The sequence below is a fragment of the Melospiza melodia genome, chromosome 3 (genome assembly GCF_035770615.1).
Source record: "Melospiza melodia melodia isolate bMelMel2 chromosome 3, bMelMel2.pri, whole genome shotgun sequence".
Lineage (NCBI taxonomy): Eukaryota > Metazoa > Chordata > Aves > Passeriformes > Passerellidae > Melospiza > Melospiza melodia.
Window position 1 is genome coordinate 124,474,701 of NC_086196.1, and position 22,166 is coordinate 124,496,866.

Genomic DNA, 22,166 nt, shown 5'->3' on the forward strand with positions numbered 1-22,166 from the left:
TCTCAGGATCTCTTGCTGGTCAGTGACCCTGAGATAGGTCAGAAAGTCTCTTTTCCCAGCTCAGTGCTCAAAGAAGGAGTCACAGCTCTTCAGTTCTTGGCCTCAAGGTTGTTTATTGTTCCTTATCTATAAGATATTTTCTCCTGTCCTGCCAAGGTCCATTCAGCAAGACAGTCCAAAGCACTCTGCCTGCCCCCAGGGTGGTGTTATGTCTTTATACTAAAAATTATGCATACAATGTTTACAATTACTTTCCAATACCTATCACCTATGTTACACAGTGAGCTTCTACTCTAAACCAATCTAAAAGTGCCAACATCACAGCAGAAGATGGAGGCCAAGAAGAAGAAGAAGGAGAAAGGCTGGACACGCTCAGTTTCTTTCATCTTGCCCCCTGACCCCCCATTCTAAAAGCCCCAAAATCTACTTTTTCACCCCGTGATAAATTCACTGTGATTCTACTTGAACTGTTGTGGCTTGCAGATCTTCATATAAGGTTGGTAATTTGCTCCACGGGTCATAATCAAAACCACAGGCATCTTGGGCTCTGTGCCAGGGTCTCTGAGCCCCCTGGCAGGGGTCTTGGCTGCTCAGGACAGCCAGAGAAATGTCCTGGCTTCTGACATCATGTGAGTCCTGTGATGGGAATTAGTAAGTGATCTCCCTGTCTTTATCTTGGCCCAGGAATTTCATCATTGTGCTTCCCTACACTCACTGTCAGGCTGAGAGGGAGGGGAGAGAGAGCAGCTGGGTGAGCAACTGGCAGCTGATGGAGGTCAACTCACCACAGAAGGAACAGGGAAGTGATACTGAACATGATTTTCCTGCATTCCTTCCATGTGTAATTGTGCAGGCAAAATTTTGTAACAGATACGTGACCTCTTCTGTTTATTTGAATTATAAGTAGTGCTGTCTTGTGTTGGATAAGGCTGTATTCTGTTGTCCAACACAATGTAAATATGAGTATATTGGAGAATTCTTGTAGTCACATGGTGAGAGTTAGCATATAGTGAACATAGAAGAGTAATTATTGTCTCACACTGCTGGTGCTATGGCCTTTCCAGAGGTGTGAAAAATATCTGCTGCATTAGAGAGTATTTCCAGATAAAGTAACTGTCTCACAGATTTTCTGTGCTTTGATATAAAACAGCAAAACATTATGTAATGCCAAATCTGCTTTTGAGCTCACACTTAAAATGAACTATATTAAACACACATGTCACTGTTAGAGGTTTGGAGTATATTAAAAAAAAAATTATTATTCCAGTTGTGGACTGCCTTTTCTGGAGGCTTTGCTCAAGTGCAGTATCACATGTTTGCTCTACATTTCCCTGTTTGGGCAAATGCTGTTTATATGGCACCAGCTCACACATGTGCCTTGGGATATTTGTCTCTCTGGCTTTTCTTCTGCAGCTTCCATGCAATTTGCAGCACTGCTCTGCTGTTTGTAGCAACAGTGGATGTGACTTCTACTGCACTGAGGGGGTTTAGTGAGAACACCAGGAGCTGGGGATCTATACATTGTCACAGAAATTGTTTTATCCCCCCTACGGTTCGCACTGTCTTGTCAGAGCTGCCAGCACCTAGCAGACCAATAGTAATGAAAGATGTGAATGTGAGAGCTGCAGTGCAGCATGCTGTGTTGCTACTAAATTACTCAGCAGCCGTTCAAAACACCTTCAGAAAATGCATTTTCTCTTGATTTGAATACATTTTATGTAAATCTGACATGTGGTTTGGCCCCTGGGTTTTGTTCCCAACACTGTCAGAAACAATCTTCTACAACCTCTTTTGTTCATCCATCTGGAAAATAACAGGATTATGCTTGCCTGCCTTCTGGGGCAGGTATAAGTTTTGCTCAACAGCAAATGTTGTGAAAAACACAAACCTAAACAGCAGTCTGTGCCTGACATAAGCCAAGGTATGTTCTGACAAATTTTTTCCTTAGCTGAAGAGTACTCATCCTCAACCAGCCTAAGAGGGAGGTATTGATTATTAAGACTGAGTTTTTCCTTCACTTTTAACAGAAAAGAACACATTGATTTGTTTTAATTGATTTATTTACATCAAATACTTAAACCTGCAATCTTTCAAGATTTCTTAATTTGTTTCATGGAAGTAGTGCATCTGGAACTTTTACTGCTTTTTAAATGACATTTCTTCAGTTCTCATGTGGAGAAGCTGGCACACAAGCAGTTTTACTGGAAATTTAAGGTGGGGATATATGAGGAAAAAAAGGGTCAAGTTAACATGTGAATGGAGTTTGCTGATTGCTTGTCGCAGAAAATAATCTCAGCAGCAGCCTAGGCCAAATGTACATCTGTAGTTTTCAATTTTAGAACTCAGTGTGGTGATGCTGAGGTTGATGTGGTATTTTTGGTCTTGCTAAGTACTCAGTCTCCACTCCAGGGACTATGAATACTTTCTAAAGCCCATCTTACAGCTTTTGGAATTAATATCTCTTATTAAAGCCCTCTTTGTTCAGGAAGATAATGTCAGTCTTACTAAGCAGGCAGTTAAACAGAAGAGTGATTAACTTGGTTTGATTAGTTGTGAACTGCTGTAGAAGTTCTGCTTATCTGACGAAAAAATTATCTTTTGAGGGATTTGGTAATTTTAATTTTAGTGAGTTCAGATCACTAGTTACACTCCCTGAAAAAGTTCTTCAATTGGGCACCATTCTTTTTGGTAGCAACCCGAGGTAGTTTCATATTGACTAAAACTGCCCCTTATTAACAGTAGATTAAATATGAAATATTTTACCTCTCAATCAACTATGGCGGTTGGATCCAAAGAGAGGCCTAGATCTTGGAAATTCCTTTCATTCCTACTCTGAGGAGTTAATGCAAAGAGAAACATTATTCAATGTATCCAATACTGTCATAATTAGTTCATATCATTGCTTTGTGATTTAAAGTAATTACACAATTTGTCCATACAATTTTATTGTAGCTGATTATGTTTTCTGACAGGTTGGCAGCAAGGTTGTGAGATTTTTTGGTAGCTTTTATCTCCTTGTCCATGGAGTATTATAGTAGTGAATGCTGAACATGCATTTTTCTCTCATTTAGAATTCTTGCTATGATATTTTGTGTTTTTTTCTTTTGTATTTTTTCTTTTTAAACTACTAAAAATCTGCTGCCATTTTTCTCAGTTTTGAGCAGGAAGACAGTTAAGTGCACCAAAGGTTGAGTACTGAGACCAAAGGGCCAAAACATTTACAGCTACATTGGGTGGGAAATGAAGTGGCGCAGAATTGTTCAGTTTAAATCTAAGATGAGCTGCAAGAAGCTAGTGTATATCTCATCTCACCTTACACAAGTTCTTGAACTAAACATGAAACAGTATTTTGTGACCTGCAACTTTCACAGCATAGTACTCCTGCATCTTCAAATGATGAAATAAATTACATTGCCTAATAAGTGGGAAAACTTTATGTACATATTCTATAATTTTAAACTATCATTGTATACCTTTAAACCAAAAGTGGACAAAAATTCAAATATTTTATTCTTCCAAACTGCATAGTGAGTTGTTGAAATATTTTACATGTCAGTAGCTGAGACTATCCCTGCTCATTTTAATCGCAGATAGCTGAAGATGATTTTCTATGGGCTCCAAAAACGTGTCCTATAAAAAAGCAGTGCCTTAAATCATTACCATGGATAGAAGATTCCAAAATCTTCACTTGATCAAAGATGAGAATTCAATACTTTGCTTAATAAGCTTTTTCCTCTTTCCTTTTCAATTTTCCCTCTAGAAATAATAATATTCTCTTTTTACATCAGTGTAGTTTGTATCTGATTCAAGCCAAATAAGGTCTGTTCCTTCCCTACCTGCCCTAACTGTTGCATCAATATTCAGCAGTGACAATAGAGGACAAACACAGAACTTCCTTTGCTCCCTCAACCCTTCCTGAATAAGAAAGCATGATGAAAGGAAGACAGGGAAAATAAAAAAAAATCAGTACTTGCGAAGTGGATTTTCCATAACTGATTCCCCACACAATTTATTCTGCTTATCTAATTATGTGCTGCACATATTATAATTGAATCATCAGCAGGTATCCTGCCTTTCATATGTCAGGCACAGGTGTCTGGGGTTTTTTCTTCCTTCCTGAACAGTAGTCTATTTTGGTTGGGGGTTTTGTTCGTTTAGTTGCTTGCTTGGTTTGGTTTTTTGTTTGTTTGTTTGCTTGTTTTTGTTTTGGTTTTGAGGTTTTGGGTTTTTTTGGTTTTTTGGGGTTTTTTTTTTTTTTGGTTGGTTTTTTTTTGTTTTTTTTTTTTGGTTTTTTTTGGTTTTTTTTTTTTTTTTGTTTTGGTTTTGTTTTTTAATTTGGAAAAACAGTGCAATAATGATTAATGAAAACAGTGGTAGAATTAGCTGACCTAATCCTGCTCACCCTATCTTCCTGCCAGCTGTCTTCCTCTGGCACACAAATGAGGGGCAGATGCACAGCAGGCAAAGTTTTCCAGGTTCATCATTAAGCAAATCACTTAATATTGACTGAAAACAGGCAACTATTTGACTGCTGCAATTTAATAAGTGTGATAGGTATGTTCTTTAAAATCAATTTCTGTTTAGTTTAATTCATCCTAATTTCTAGCAACTTCACATGAGATCAATGAAAGCATGACAATCACAGAACCTGCACTCATTACCTTACATATTTGGCATTCTTTGGACAACATCTTGGGCACATCTCTTCATCTCCTTCAAGTCTTTCCCTGTGATACAAGATTTACAGAGATCTTTTTATTGTAAAATTCATTATTGATCACAGGGTTCTGAGGTACATAGATGAAGACTAAAATAATTTCTAAAAATAACTTATGTTGGATAGATAAAGCTCTTTTCTAAAATACACTGCCGTTCAGATAGAACATTCCTTTCAAGGCTCTTGTAACACCCTCATATCAAGATCAGCTAAGTGGGCAGAAAATTTGTTGGTGAGCATTGCATTGTCTATCTGGCAGTCATTTACCCATGGCTTCCCTTAGTGCTCACTGTGAGCCAAAGAAATAATTAAGTTTCTCACTGGGTCCTACAGAGGAAAAGAATCTTCCAGCACGACCTCCTAGGGTTTGCCTCAGAGGCATGTCTGAAGTACAGCCCATGAATGCTCTTCTGAACACGTTAGAAATGATTTTGCTATACACAATTTTCATAAATTATTCCCTTTTTCCTTTTCTATTTAAATTTGAAGGACAAGTTTGTTCTCCAGACCTTGCAAGTATCTGATCTATAGGCTGGGATATGTTGATATATTTAGTTTGATCATTTTTTAATAAGCTTGGTTTGTTCTTGGTATTTTGGAGTTTGAAGATTTAAAGAGTGATTTGAAATGAAAGACACTCTCTTTATTTTATTCTAAAGCAAGACTTCTTGTTTTACAATCTATTTGTTGGAACTCAACTACTGTTCAGTATTGAATCCACTGAACTAAAAGACACCTATGATGTGATCCTGTTGCCGTCCATTTTTCTAGAGTCCAATACTCTTTTACCTATTGCAGTAAAAAACACAAACAAACCCCATAAAATAACCTTTGTTAAGGGATAGCTGTGAAGGGTTCAGCTATTATCATGAATACAAACATACAGAAGACAGCAAGAGGCAGTGGCCGGGACCTGGAACATGGGAAGTTCCTCCTGACATGAGGAAGAGCTTCTCTGCTGCAAGGATTGGATTGCTGAGCACTGGAACAGAGTACCCAGGGAGACTGTGGGCATTTTTTCCTTCTATGGAGATACTCAAAAGCTATCCAGATGCAAACACAAGAAACGTGCTCCAGGGCACCCTGCTGCAGCAGGGAGGTTGGAACAGAAGACCTCCAGTGGCCCCTTCTAACACTGCCCATTCAGGGATTCCGTGTGAAGTGTGAAAATCAGTGTATAACTTTTCCTTTATGGTCGCCCATAGTAGAAGAGTGTCTGCTCTTAACACCCTGTTAGGACTGTTAGGTGTTAAGAGTACCTAAAACTTTTCTGTCCAGGCTCATTCAGGCAACTTCAGCAATTTGTTTATTTTTATTGTTGATTGCAGAGCCTGCCAAACATTCTCAGGTGGTGAACATTACAAATAAGCTGGTGGGGAGCAGGAGAGTGTATGAGCCAGGCCTGGATCACACACTATGGAGTTCCCTACCTTCCAGGATAATAAACACCAACTCTCCCAGTCTGCAGGGATTCCCACTCTGCAAACACTGATATAAAATGCTTTTCATTACGGCTAACACTATAAAGAAGATACTATAACTGGTAACTGGTAAACCCTGGTTGTGCATGATTTCATTTGTTGCTAATTAGAGCTTAATCTTAATTTAATTTTTGTCAGTTAGAAATGTTAATTCTGATAAATTGATACATTTTTCAGAATCTTGACCTAAAGTATCTACATGGTTAATACAACCAGGCATCTCTCTGAAATGAAATAGTTAATCACAGGGTAGTTTTGTAGTGAAATAATTTCTAATATTTCCAAATGCAATATGTGTGTAGCTGCATTTATAATATATTATAATATAATATATTATAATAATATATAATATATTAAGTGGAAAATTGGATATCAAAATCAAGAAATAAAGAACCTCATCTGTAAGCAAAACCTGATTTTACATACACAGCAACAGGCATTGTGGTGCTTGTTTACACTTCCACAATTCCCTTAATGACTTACATTCATAAAATTTCATCTTGTTGAAAGGCCTATGTAAAATTTTGACTATCCATGAAGAAATGTGGCCCATTTCACATCAGAGAATATTGCTTTTTTTCCATGAACACCTCATACTTTTTGCTTCTACAATCTGATGAAAATAATCTATCTTGTTTAAAAAAAAAACAAAAAACTTCCTAAAATATGGTCTGTGAATACGCATTTACATCTACAAACTAAATGTATTATATTTACCTTGCTTTTTTTTTTTTTTGCAGTTTATATTTACGAATCTTGTGCAGTATTCATTTTCCAAATAATACATTTCAGCTCAAATATATCACTAAACAAAGTGAACAAAAAAAGTAGGAGAGACATTTCTAATACACTAGGAAATATACGTCTGGCTATTTAGGTAGGTTCTGCTGAAGCACATCCAAATGACATTATAAACTATATTATGCCTTTTGATATTCAAATAGGCAATAAGCATCCTGTACATTCATGTATGTTTAAGATTGCAGCTAAAATGTGTATAAATGCACCACCATAAAGCAGTCTCTTTTTTCTTTAAAAATACCTGGTTATAGCTTAGCAAAATGTTCTTAGCTGTTCATGTTGGATGCTCTGATTTAGATAGGTTCAAGTACAAAATACACATGAAATTATTATGAGAATCCTAATTTCTTTGACAGAGCAGTTCTAAAGCTCATACTTTTGTTCTAATGGAGGAAAATGCAGCATATGTGTTATCAAAAGCAGACTGCAACAAAACACTTAATGAGTCTGGTCCAGATAAAGATGAGTACAGAACTTTAATCAGTTTAGATGACAAGAGTAAGCTTCAAGTTCTGTGCAATTCTGTATTTATGAAAGTATTCTGAAATCAGAAGTCTGCTGTGTTCTGTTCCTTTGTGTGTTCAAAGCAATAAGTATCTGTCAAAACCCAATTTTTTTTATAGTGTAATGAACTGGTTACATTGTGTGGCCATTAGGCTTCACAAATCAATAAATCTTAATTCTGGCAAGTGGGAGTGTTATTTAAGGTTTCTGCCTTGTATTATTGACTTCAGGTGAATTGTTCATGCTTTGTGAAAGTAGATTTGTAAGATGACCAGCGCCTTTAGCAATGATGCCTCTCATTTCTCCAAAAATCAGTTATTCTTACCTGTGCTGAAGACGTCCTGAAGGGATTATGATGGCAAGGCCTTACTTTCTTTCTTACTGATGGTGTCAAAGGGGGGACAAAAGTTGGTGAAGATTGGAGGTGAAGAGATAACTCTCTTAAGTAGTGTTATGGCTTAATATGAAAGATCAGTTATTCATTTCCAGTTTTATCTGGGTTACAAAAGGTGCATTACCCTTCTCTGCAGTTTCCATGGCCCTTCGCTTGTGACAGCATAAGTAATGCTTAGCACAAATAATATGTTAGTGCTAATTCTTGTCATAAATAGAAAACTTTTATTTGGCAATAATATGTTTGTACCTTCTATTCTTAAGCAATACAGTGGAGAACTAAATGTCCTGTTTTAAGAAGTTACCTTTAGCTATGTATGCCCTGACTCACTTTCTCTTGCCATATTTACAGTTGATCTTAATGTGGTTCAACTGAATTAGGCATTCATAGAGACCATTATTGAAGAGTTGAGCAGAGGATATAGTTGTTTCAGCAGTTGTGGCTGAATTATAACAGAGATTAAGTGTCTGCCTGTTGCATTTTTTCCTACTGGGATGCTTCTGAGAATGTCACCAGAAGGGACCAAGAAGAGGCTGTTTAAATATCACTATGAGAAGCTGGCACATAAAGTTTGCCTAAGTCATAATTTCAGAAATGTGACAATAGCTCCAAGGTCCAAAGGCTAAAGGTTACAAAGGATTAAAAGACATAAGCCTTAAAGAGTCTGAAAGGAAAATGCTTTTTTTTTTCCAATTGATACTTATATGTGTAAAACTGAAATACAGCAGGATGTCTCTTGGTCCTGAGTATTAATACCAGCCACTACCTCAGGATTTGCACTAGTTGGTAATAGAAGGTCTTTATTCTCCAGTCTACCCAGGATTTCCTGTACTAGTATATAAATTGTTCCTTCTCTTGGTGTTGAAGAGTCACTTTCTCATTAACCCCATTACTTAACCTATTTTTCTCTTAGATTTCCCATGTAGAGGGGAGGTAACAGTTCATTTTGGACCATCAGAGTATGCAAAAGAAAATTAATTAGTGCTAGCTGGTAGAAGTGATATATGTTACTGATCGTTGTATTTCTTCTGTCTGTAATATGGAAGAAGAGATCCTCAACAGGAGATCATTGTAGTATTGCAATTATCTGTACAGCACTGCATTGATAGAGCTTTATTCACATGCCAAGTGGCTTCCTAATTTTCATTCATGGGATCAGACTTATGTAAGACAATAGATGGAAGACTGTATCTGAAGATGGTTGAACATAATAATTAATTCTGATGCTCCAGTGCACTGCCAAGTTGTTGCTAGCTCCAGAAGAGTCTCTCTGCTCTGGGAGTGAGAGCCCTCCTCGGGGAAGGGGAGACATAATTTGAAGACTGCCCACTATGTCTCTCTTCAAACACTTTTTTAATGTTTTTTGTGGTATTTTCTTTGTGAGGTGTTAGGATAATTGAATTCTCAGCACTTGTATGATTTTACCTTTTCTTTCCTTGATGTCTTGAGGGAAACTTACCCCCCTCAAAATATGGGGTTTAGAGTATGTTATTTTCCTTTATTCTTCTCTTTGGTTCTGGTTTCACCATTCTAAAAATCACAACTTTTGCATACATAAGTTGTGTATGCATAAGAAACATTCTTAAACGTTGGTTGTTGTCAGAAATGCGTATATATGTCTTTTCTTCAAACTTTGTATCTCATATCACTTCACATGAGAACATTGCTTCTAAATGTACATAAACTGTTCTCTTATTTCTCTTTATTTTCACCTATTCATATCCATGAGATTCAGTTACCTGACAGATAGATAATTGGCATAAAAATAGTTTTAAGAATGTAGACAGGTTTTGAAATTTGAAGTTTTATCAAGAGCTCTTTTCATAGTTTTCCTAGGCTTACAACAGTGTTTAGTTGCTCACCAAGAGGTAATACTGAATATTTCTTATATGAAGTTATACTCTGCTTCTACTGATATTAATGTTTTCTTAAACAGAAACACAATCCAAACACATGATCCTTTTCAGTGTGTTCATAATCACTCTACTTACAAGTGATCTTGTAATTAAAGAGAAGGAAATGCTTGATAGTCGTCAGAGTGGTTTGATAGTGGTCACATTTCACTTGAGACTAAAAGACCTCTGAGTTGGTCTTTTTAGGGTACTTTTTTAGGATAATCTTGTAATTAGCATTCATACATTCCATGCCATCAAATTTTATTTATTATTTAGCAGAAGTCTTCCAACTTCTTCCAGTCTTCCTCGGTGTCATATTGCATCATTGCACTTAAAGACTATTTTGGCTTTATTGAAATCAATTCCCTAGTATCACCTATTGTCCCTAGACAATTTTTCCCATTTCTCAGAGACAAAGGGATATTACTTTTGAGGTAATAGGTCAGCATAGCCATTTTGTTTGCTGAAATTATTTCATCTCCATTTAAGGGAAGAACTATCCAAAACTTATTATCTAATGACTCTTCATAAAAAGGGGTTTTCTATTTTCACACCAGCATTTTCTTTCAGTGAGGGTTATAGCTGAATTTTCATGTCTTACATATTTTGTACTAGCTGTTGCATACACTTTAGCTGGAGGCTTTTTACTGAAAGAGGAAGGCCAGCTTTCTTTTCTGACATTACATAATTTTTAATAACATTGCTTGAATGCAATTACATCTATATTAAAAATCAGTGAATTAGAGAAGTGAGAGTACAGGGTAAGAATGAGCTGTGCAAAAGACCACAAGCACCTTCCCTAAGGAGTGTGTTCATCTCTGTAGTGCCAAAGAATAGAAGAGTAGAAGTCTTTCTCTTTGATATAATGTAGACTCAAGGAAAAGGTAAAGGTAACCATAACAAAAATTAAACAGCCTTGTTCAGGAGCAGCAAATACCCAGTTGGTACATGAACCTGAGGCAATGCATTCAGAAGCAGGAGAAAGCAACTGTATTCAGTCTTGAAGGTGCATTACTGGGTTTAGAAACACAGGGTATTTATCAGCAGTGAAATCTCAATGAATTAATCTAGCAGACATAAAAAGCCCACAATATGCGCTATGAAGCCTTATGATCCAACAGACATAAATACAAGTACAGTATACATTCTGTATTCTTCTATATACAAACTTGTTGTCCTGAAACTCAAATTAGAACACAAGGTTTTTGTAGGACTTGGTGCGTTCTGCCAGGATCAATTTTGTAACAATCTGTTCTTCCAATACTGTCATGATCATGAACAGCAATAATGACTATGGTAATGATTATAATAAAAGTTCAATTTTGTTGTAACTTCAAAACTCTGCCTAAATGTTAGTGCTAATTATTCCAGTATCTTTATGTTATTCCCATTCTTGCATGTGTGAAATGGAGATGGCACAGTCCATCAGTTGGCTGTCACAGCAAAGTGATGTATTGTGTTTACACCAGTAAAGTCCTCGTGAAGTCAATGGAATTTCAAAGATATGATTAAAAGCAGAATTTATACTTTCCTTTAAAGATCCTTTCTGGGAACACACATCTTTTAAGTCATGATTCATAAAATATATATGTTGAAGAAAAGCATTCCATTGAAATAAATGATCCTTGTAGTGTGCTTGGCAATGTATGCATTAGAAAGAGTCCCATTAGCCAGTCTACTAAAGGATCATAAACTTGACTGTTGGACTAGCAGAACTGGAGTAAATGAAGCATAAACCAAGCTAAGTAGAACGTAACATAAACAGTATCTGTTTCACCTAATGTAGGTATTACCATCTTCAGCTACTAATATGCTTATACAAAAACATTGAGTTTGAGGTTTTTTTAGATTCTGTATAATGTATGAACAAAACCGTATACCAACATTAAGCAAAGAAATTGCATCTTCTGTGCAAAGTAGTATTTGGGAAGGTAAAGGGTATTTGTTTTCCTTATTTTCTTCAATTCTTCTAGTACCCGCATAGCAAAAAGAGAAAAGAGGTTCTTTTTTCTAAGCACATGTAGTGGGTGAAAAAACAAGGGGAAGTGGCTTCAGTCTGAAAGAGGGCAGGTGTAGATTAGATACAAGGTAAAAATTCTTCACTGTGACTGGTGGTGAGGCACTGGAGGAGGATGCCCAGACAATTCATGGATGCCCCATCTGTAGAAGTGTTCAAGGCCAGGTTGAAGGCAGTTTTGAGCAACCTCATCTACTGGAAGGGCCGTGGCAGTGAGATTGGATTTAGATGATCTGTAAGGTCACTTCCAACCCAACTCAATCTATGAATCTATGATTCTATGATAAAAAGATATTGTTTGACTTCCTCAGATTGGAAAGGCCCCCTAAAGATTATTGATTTCAGCTCCCTGCTCCTTACAATATTACTTAAAATTAAACTACACACTTAAGAGCATCATCCAGAGGCTCCTTGAACTCTGACACTTTGGTGCCATGACCACTCTCCTGGGGAACCTGTTGCAGTGACTGACCACCCTCTCAGTGAAATAACTTTTCCTAATGTTCTATCTGAATTTCCCTTGATGCAGCTCAGCTCATTCCATTTCCTTGTGTCCTATTGCTGGTCACCAGAGAGAGAGCAGGATCTCCCATTACACTGTTTCCCTTGAGAATGAGGTTACTCTTCAGCTTTCTTTTCTCCGAGATGAACAAACCAAGTGACCTCAGACACTCATTTAAGTCTTGCCATTGAGACCTTTCACCATCTTAGTCAGTCTCCTTTGAGCACTGTAATACTTTGCAGCCTTCTTTTACTGAGACCCCTCAAAACTGCATGCAGTACTTGAGATGTGTCTGCTCCACTACAGTGGAGAGTGAGACAATCACTTCCCTCAGCTGGCTCACAATGCTGTGCCTAATGCACCCCAAGTTGTCCCCTTTGGCTGCCAGAGTACACTGGTGGCTCGTATTTGACTTGCCATGAATTCAAACCCTCAGATTTCTCTCATACAGAGTGGTTCTCCAGCCTCTCATCCCACAGTTTGTTTACATAACCACAATTCCAGGTGAAGATTCTGGCACTTGCTCTTGTTAAATTTCATGTAGCTGGTGCTTGCCCAACTGTCTGGTCTATCCCGATCTCTCTGTAAAACCTCTCTGCCCCTGAAGGAGTCCACAGCTCCTCCTAGTGTAATCAGCAAATTCACTTTAATGTGTATTTAATTTCTGTGTCCAAATCTTTTATAAAAATCTTGAAGAACCCTGGCCCTAAAACTGAGCCCTGAGGAGCCCAGTGGCAACCGGCTGCCAGCATGATGCAAACCCATTTAATACCTCTCTGAGCCAACTGCTCAGCCAATGTGTTATGGATTTCTCTGCGCTCTGTACATTTTATCCAGAAGGATACTCTGGGAAATAGTACTGGAAACTTTGCTATAATCCAAATGTACCACATCTACTCTCTTTTCTTGGTGGCTGACCTGGTGCTAAAAGGAGATTAAGTTGGTTAAGCAAAACTTTTTCCTCATGAGCCCATGCTATCTGTGGCCAGTGAGGGTGCTGTCTTTCAGATGCTTTGCAATAATTCCCAGAACAAGCTCCTCCCTAATTCTATCAGTCACTGAAGTGAGACTGATAGACCTGTAATTTACAGGGCCTTCCTTCTTTCCCTACTTGAAAACTGGAACAATATTTGCCAGCTTCCAGTCAACTGGGGCTTCTCCAGACTCCCAAGATCATTGACAACTAATGAAGAGAGATCCTGTGATGACACTGTCCATATCTTTCAGTACTCTGGGATGAGTCCCGTCAGGGCCCAGAGATTTATCTACATACAGCTGTAGCAGCAAATTTCAAAAAATTTCAGGGTCAGCTGGAGTTTATAATTCCCTAATGTATTCCCAAAGTTCACACACCTCTTTTTGTGTGTGGTTTGTTTTATTTTTCCTAAAGAAATGGCCATCAAGGGACTCCTGCAAGACACTTCAAGAGTCAAAGTAATTTGGGGTTTTCCATCTACCTTATTTTCATCTACTCTTCTCCTTGGTCTCCTTTTCTCTTTCCTTCTCTGAACACTTTTACTATTTGGTCCCTTTGCAGCAACTAGAAAACCTGAAAATTGATGTTGAATTGCTGGAGGTTATGAAATATGTTTCATTGATTTCAAATAAAATGTCAGGCATAAAATGCAGCATTCATTTTTATAATTGTCACTTCTGAGGGTTGCAATTGAAGTTTGTAAGAAATACCAAAATTTGACCTTACTGAAATAGAAGATGATAAAGAGACATGACAACATTTCCATGGAAGAAGTATGCTAAAGTTAATTTTTGGGAAGTGAAGGTATGGTTTTTAAAGCAATTGGCTTTTTAGAAATATATTTTTAAGGGGATAAAAGGTAGTAAGTGCAAGAATTTTGGAAAAGTATGAAGAGATTATTAAAACTGCAAGGCACAGTACATATTTTCACGCTTGTGAATTGAATATGCTCAGTCAAAAGTAAAATCACCATTCTTGAAAAATCACCTGTAGTACCTGACAGTTGGTTAGTTGTTCCCTTGACAACTGCTCTGGTAAATCAAGGGTGGAAATGAAGCTGCTATTTCAGCGTTTTGCAGGACCATTTTATTTTATGTCTTTAATATCAATACTTTTTTAGTAAAGGGATTTTTGTGGGGATTTTTTTCCTATGTTGAACTGTTAAGCTGGGCTAGTATTTTTCAGAGGGTAGGGAGAAAAATACCAAGTAGTTCTAACTGTAGTCCTCCAACTGTGGCATTATAAAATGGACAGTGATGTTGCTAGTTTCTAATAATTTTTCAGAAGACCAGAAACCCTGCACTGATAGCAGTGTGAGGTCTTTGTTCAGAAACAGTTTTACCATGATTATTTAGCTTGTGTAGAAATAAAAGTTCTCTTTATAATGTTTGGAGTTATTTATACCTGCTGATATGACATTTTAATTTTGCTATATTTCTCCTTAATCTGTTAGAAATATGGCTGCACCTTCAGCATTGTATAGAAAATATAATTGCTATAAACTAAACTTTCTGAAGTATGTTTACATAACCATGAATGCACCATTTTTACATGATTACATTGCATATTTATACTGCATAAAAACAGTTAAAAGTCTTCCAGAAGTTCCAGTCTCTGGACCTATTCTCATCCGTATTGTCAAATATGTAATCAGTTTAAGATGCTTTACTATGTTTCCCTTGATATAACTGGAAGCTGAAGCAATCATGCTATCAATTAGAGCTTAAGTCAGTCTTTCCAATTATTAGAAGAGACATTAGTAGGGATTTTGCATTAATGCTTTCTACTGTGCTCCTTTAGTGCCACCTGGTGACTAGCTAGAAAAGGAAAAAAGTATTATTTTATTTCCAACTGGAGAAATCTATGATAATTTAAGCTAAAACATTTACTTGAGCAAGATCATACCAGATTTAGAGATGCCCCAATCTTGGGAATCTTAAGAGGATTTATTTGACTACCAGTTCCAGACCTAAAGTAATCCATGAGTCATGAGTGTGTGAGGTACACATTGCACTTTGTTGGAAATTCAGTGTTCATGCACATAATTAATCAACATGCAACTATTAATGACACAGTCTATAACCACTGTTGTGCACCTGTTGATGTTTCATGAGTCTTTTGCAAAAAAAAATAGTTAATCCTTTGTGATTCTTGTTCTTAACTTTATATAAAATCCACAGCAACTATGAAAAAATCATGATTTTCTAAGCCTAGAGCAAATAGGAAGGTTGAACATCATCTCATTTCAAATTTGTGGAAATAAATATTTGAATTCATCAGGCCTATATCTTACCATCTCCAGGAAAAGGCTGGGCTTCACATGGCTCCAGACCTGTTAGATTATTGTGCATAACCTTGCCCATATGTCCCCCACATATACACATTTCCTATAATTACTTCTCACACACCCTGTGAATCCTTTTATTTCCCTGTGAATCCTTTTTATATTGTTGTGAGTGTGATATGAATGAATCACAATTCTCCTGCCTGACAAAATCATACTGCAATAGGAATCGTGTTGCATTCTCTCCTGTCACTGTCTCTGGAGGGAAAAATAGGCTGGCTTTAAGTGCAGCCAGAATATGCCCCTGAGATGCAAGGCAGATGGACTGAAATGCCTTCAGCATCCAAACGAGTGAAAAAGCACCACTGAACTAAAAATACTTCAAAATTTAAAGATGTCAGTGATTAGCCACTTTCATCTCAGGTGTTCTTAATGTGAGGTCAGTATCTCATAATATGAGGTTAATTAGAAAAATAAAGAAAAAATGTCAAGAGAATAAATCATCAGTTTAATTTTCTCTTTTCTAATGGATTTCAATCTTCTGTGAGATGTGTGAAATAATACAATTGCATTTATTCAACTGCAAGATTAACACAGATTTAAATATAGATTATAAGAAAACTATAACCAGGTTATAGAGCAACATTGATGGTATTTTAGTTCAAGTAATTTCTGTGACAGAATATTTCAAGTCCCTTCTTTTTTCCACCATTGTTTTTAAGAAATAATATTATTATATTTTTCATGTGTCTATGTTGCAGCACATTCTGGAATTAAATGCTATAATAAAGACAGAGATAGCATTTGTGGTCTAACTGCCATTTTTTCATATTGTATAATATTCTAAGAAATCTGTCTTTTGGACTATAATTTTCCATGCTCTGTCTCTTTCTAAAAGCTATTCTAGGCATATTTAAGTAATCTAGCAAATTCAAACAGTCCTAATTCTGTGGTAACATAAGCATGAAAAATATCCATTTTGTTCACATTTCAAATGACAGGTTTTCCTTCCTATGGCAAGACAGAGAAAAATTGCAAGTATTAATTCATTGGAAATCTTTACAGAGAAAGAAGCAAATGCTGAAGAAAACAGTAGTAGCATGCATGGAGTGCATTCCTAACCTGCACTCCAGAATACAGGGCATTAGGTTCCTGCTTGTAGCCTCTGCTTTTATTCTCACAACTCAGTCACAAATCTATTGGCAGACATCAAACAAATCTGTTCTGCTCTTTGAGATTTCACTGCTGCATATTAGGAAAAAGCAAAACACCTTTATGGCCTTTATGAACTTATGATCTAATGATCAAAATCACTGTATAATAAACTGTTGTTTATGGATACTGAGAGGTTTTATTTGGATTTTCCTTTTTTTTTTCCTCATATATTTATTTAAAGACAGAATGGATTACCAGGTATGTCTGAGTAGGGATGATTATTATCTGTGTTATTATCTAAATGAATTTATGATACTTGGGCTTGTCTAAATAAGGATTTCTAAAGTAAAGAACTTGTCAGTATTAAACAGTCTTTAAGGCTTATTTTAGTTGCACCTGCGTTTAATCTTCCACTTTTTTCCTACACTAAAGGACCAAAACAATATGTGTAGAAAACAGTGAGAATGTGTGTGCACCAGGCATTTGCAATGGAAGTTTACTATGCTGAATGGATGGCTAATTGCTTGAAGATGGTCACACTGACACAGACCTCAATGCTCTTTTATTTTTCATTAGATGAGCATTCCTATTAATTAATTTTGCCACTTCACTTAAACCTTTGTTCTTTTTGCATTGGACCATTGTAACGTGGTAGAAGAGGTTATTTAGAAAAAGAAACATGCAGACTTCAGAAACCTTTCTGAAAATAAGGGACAAGGCAGGGACAGAGGGTGGGCTTTGATACGAGTGTGTTAAGTCTCTACTACTTATCCACTCAGAGTAGAAAGCATCAAGAAAAGGCTATGAGTTTGTTTCCCCCAAGAGAGAATCTTAAATGACCTGATTTTCTATTATCTGAGAAAGTTATCTTTATACTCTCTGACTTACTGAGACAATTCCCAGCAACTGAAATATGAGTAGGAATAATAAATCAAATTCAAAGAATATTTTATATTTCAAGAATTGGTTGGAAAATAGAACAGTGGAGCATTTTCTCAAGAATTGTCCATACTTCAAGTACCTAAAAGGAAATCACCAACTATCTGTCAATATATCCATTGTTTATTAAGGAGAAACTTCTGTTGACTGAATTCATTATTTAAAATGAAATTGTGCAAATCAGATGGTCTTCAAAACAGCAGGCACTGTTTCTAGCTCCCTATATTTAAAATCAAAATATTATGCTAGCATTATACTTTTCAAGAAGGAATGCAATTGAAAAATACCTCAACAACAGGACTCTTTTTAGCCTAAAATTATAAATAAAAATGAGTGTTTTTCAAACTCATTTAAAGAGTCTAGGGGTCTAGATCACATTGCAGAGGGTGGTAATAGAAAATGCCATTCAAGTATCTCAGATTTTTAAAGACAGTTTCAAAAATAAGGAATGTGTTTCATACTTACAAGGTAGAAATAATTTAGCACATTTCAACCCCATGAATTGGAGTACAGTGAAAAGTCAATGAATTAGTATTGACTGATTTAGCTGTGAACCAGCAGTGATATAACCATTGGAAAGGTGGGATTTATTAATATGTAAGCATCAGCTGCTGATGTGGATGTTCTGGCTATAAGGTGAGTGAGTAAATGCACTGGTTTTGTGCTACTCACTCAGAAATCACTGCAGTGAATTTCTAAATATTCGTTGGGGCCTATAATATACAATACTATATCCATTTATGTCAATACAATGTTCCCAGCAACTCAGAGGTGAAAACTGAGATTTCATTATGAATCTACAGAGAGAAGGATGAAATAGTAAAACTTTAGAAACAGAAGCAGAGGCACAAAACTCAAGGCATAACCGGGAATAAATCACTAGGTAGTGATATATAAAAAGGTAACATTTGAGACTATGGTACATCTTGATGTGTTTTCTCCAGGAGTAAATTTGTCCTTATCAATGCTGAAGTAATTTCTATGATTAATAATGCTTCTAATGTACAGATCATAATGGGCTTTACAATTTTTAACTCTTTCATATGCATATTGCATAACATAAAAATTCATCTCTCCCAACAAAGAACAATTTCTGAGATTCCTATTATTGTCCTTTACCATTTATTCAGCTGAAAGAAATGGAAAATTTGGTAGCCCATATAAATATGTTAATTTTTTTCAGAAACTTGTTTAAAGTTCGTTTTGTAGCATTTGTGAAATATTACATAAAAATGTAACATTGTTGTTAGAAGCCGTACCCCAGAAACCTAATTATGGTGATTTGGCTAAAATTCTCCGTGTTTTATTGAATTTTCAGAAGTATTTACTACAAAAATTCCCTTAACCTTACATTCTTCTTTATCTCTGAGGCTCAGTACCAGAGTTTGCACTAACACAGTTTCCAAGAAGTGATAACTGCCTCGCAGTGTAATTTTTCTACTCAGAGGTATGCAGCCTTTCATTTCTTATTCCATTTATGTTCCCTCTGTAGGTCAGAAAAAGAAATTTCAACCCAGGCTGTTCAGCATCATTCAACGTTGATGTCACTTGTCCAACAATCTTCCATACTAGAGAGATTGTATGTCAACCACAGTTAGCACTTAAAATTTATCAGTACTCACTTAAATATTTAAAGATTTTTTCTTCTTTTCTCTGTATATACTTCAAACACTAGTCAAGAATAGCAAGAAAGGAAACAGAAGAGGGATGTTAGTTGATGAAACTTGCATCTTTTGTCTCCTGGGTAATTCAATAGCCATGAAACTGAAATTCATAGTGTCCAAAGATTTTCATACTTTATGGAAGTATGAACATCTCTTTCACCTTTCCTTTGCCATGTGAGGTTTGAATACTCCGTGACCAACAGTATAAGCAGCAATGGGATCTTCTGTTTCCTTACAGCTACATGTTGCCTGTGGGCAGTCCTGAAGGTTACTGCATGATTGAAGTGGCTGCAGATGGAAACCCCCCTGTACAGCACAGACTTTCCTTCTCACATCGAGCATCTCAGGTGAGTCTGCAAAACATCAAAACATAGCTATTTGCTTTGAACATTTCTTCAGCATATGCACTACAGTTATTTTCAAAGGAGAATGGGTATATTCTAACTTCTTCTAAAGGAGGAAATATAATTCCTCTTCAGATATCACTATATGAACTTTCTTTCTAATAGGTGTTTTTGCATCCAGCAACCACAACATATCCATTAATTTCTTCTTTTATTTGACTCTAAAGCCTCTATTCCTGCTGCACAAAGTCCATAAAAAGGACATGGATGCTATGAGAGTTTAAAAAAAGTGTATTAGCAGTGTCATTTACCTAAGGCCAAGGGGTTATTAGAAACAATTTAGATATTATTAAGCAGTAATTCTAGTTACTTTTTAGTTGCAAGCTACACTGTCTAGTGGAGGACAGTTATGAATCATCAGTGATTTATTTTGGTTTCAGTATTTTTGCTAGGACTTGGCTTCTGAATAATATTGTGAAAATATCTGTCTCCATTTTGAAATTGGTATCAGAAGACTCGTTCTGAATGGACAAGAGGCCAGCTTCCCCAAATCTTGAATTTTTCAGTTATTCTTTGTCTTCATTTTATTGCCTTTTTAATGCATTCTCTCGTCACAGGATTATTTCTGCATGAAACATTTTTAAACATTTTTAGACAAGAATTTGAGCTGTGATTGACAGCTTGCTTTATAAGTTTGTTCACTAGAAGACAGGTCAGTAATCTGCAGAGATGCTATTCTTGATGTGCATCTCACAGTATGCACTGCTGGTTTCTAACAGAATTTTTTCCCTTGCGTGGTATGAAGTATGAATTTCAAATCCTCATGACTAACTTTTACACTTTACAGATCTGCTCCTAATCTCCCAGAACCTCTATTTACAAAGTACTCAAAGAAAGAATAAAAGACATTTCTTATCTGTAAGAGGTCTAATGAATATCTTCCCATTATTGCCCAAGATAATCCTTTACACTACTCAGGCTAAAAGTGAAGAAGGATATTTTCAAATTAGTATTTGAAAAGTTAAACATAAGTATTACATAATTTATTGATATAATGCTATATTAGACCTTTTATGTTATTAATAAGACTTTCACGAATTCTTTCTTTGTGCCCCCTTAAAATATATTCTGGTTCAGTCAGTTAAATTCAGAGCAGGACCTTTATAGAAAGAATGTGTGTTATGGTGTACTAACATGAGCTTGAACATCAAGTACATTATGATAGAATCCAGTGATGCTAGAAACTGAGCAAAGCCTACTGAAGTTGCTCTGTGATACACTGGATCTGCCCCCAAGGTTAGTGCTTTTGTAAAATAAGCCAAATAATAAAGGAGATTGCTTTGCCAGAGGAGTGTTAAAAACACTGCTCTTAATCACAGACACTTTGTCATGCAGTCCAATGCTTTGCTTAATTCTTGAAAGAGATTCACAAGCAGAGAGAAAATGTTTGCAAACACTACTTACAAATCTTGTCTATCACTGCGGTGTTTCATAGCTTTGTTTGAAAGGGGATAAAGTCAAGTGATCTGAAACTAATTCAACAAGTGCAGAGCCAATGTCTTTGAATTCCTTTGGTATGAAAAATCTGATTTAATTTTATCCATGCTCTAAAGGAAGTAGGTGTTTTTCTTTTTCACTTCAGAATAAAGGACGCTGGGTAGAAGAATATCTGGCAGTATTCACATTCATTCTATCACAAAATTTCACTTGAAATTGTCAGCAACATAGCTCCAGGACTGACAAAAGTAATGCTGAAAACAACAAAGCAAAAATCATATGGATGTGTGAATTCCAGATAAATCAATGGGATGTTTTCCTCCTGTTTCTACTTCTTTACAGGTGTCTGAATATGATAGTGAATGGCCTCTTCACTATAAGTTACCCTCTCACATGTTTTACATATGCTGTGATAATTTCTGATTCCATTGGTGGATTCTTTCTTGACTTGAGGGGGCTAGGTGTCACCCTCTTTCTGGACTAATGGTATTGTACAAATAAATGCATCATTGTGTGATGCAAGTATAGTTTTTTTCAATTCCTAAGAATTGGCAGGCACTTAGCAAATGAACTCAGGAATGATCTCTCTCAGAATTCCAGAAAGTCAGAAATTAGTTTGAGGAGTGGAATTCAGAGTGTTAAATGAGCCACAGATCATTTACATATGATGATTAAGGGCTTGAATCCTAGGTCAGGCAACAGAGGAATTGCCATAGTGAGCACTAACATGATTTGGTCAGACTCTGTGTGAAAAAGTTGTGATTGTTCCTTTGCACCTTTATAAGGATGTTCTAGGCTTTTGGAAATTTGAAAATTTCCTTTTTTTCCCCCTTGGGCTTCAGTATAGCAGTCTGTTTTCTGTCACTCATTAAAAAAACTAAAATATTTTTCTGTATTCCCCTGACCTTGAGATCCCATAGGTCCCAGGTCCTAAAGGAAATGTCTTCAAGTCTACAGCTTCTCCTGTGTTCCTGCACCAAACTTCAGCCATGAATG

The 22,166-nt window shown here is 36.3% G+C and overlaps 1 protein-coding gene across 1 annotated transcript in view; it reads left to right on the plus strand.

The window, feature by feature from the left end:
* EYS (eyes shut homolog) overlaps positions 1–22,166 on the plus strand; it is a 700,592-nt gene that overhangs the window by 577,261 nt on the left and 101,165 nt on the right. The window contains exon 40 of the mRNA XM_063152992.1: positions 19,568–19,676. Within this exon, the coding sequence (XP_063009062.1) occupies positions 19,568–19,676 (109 nt within the window). The remainder of the gene's footprint in view (positions 1–19,567; positions 19,677–22,166) is intronic.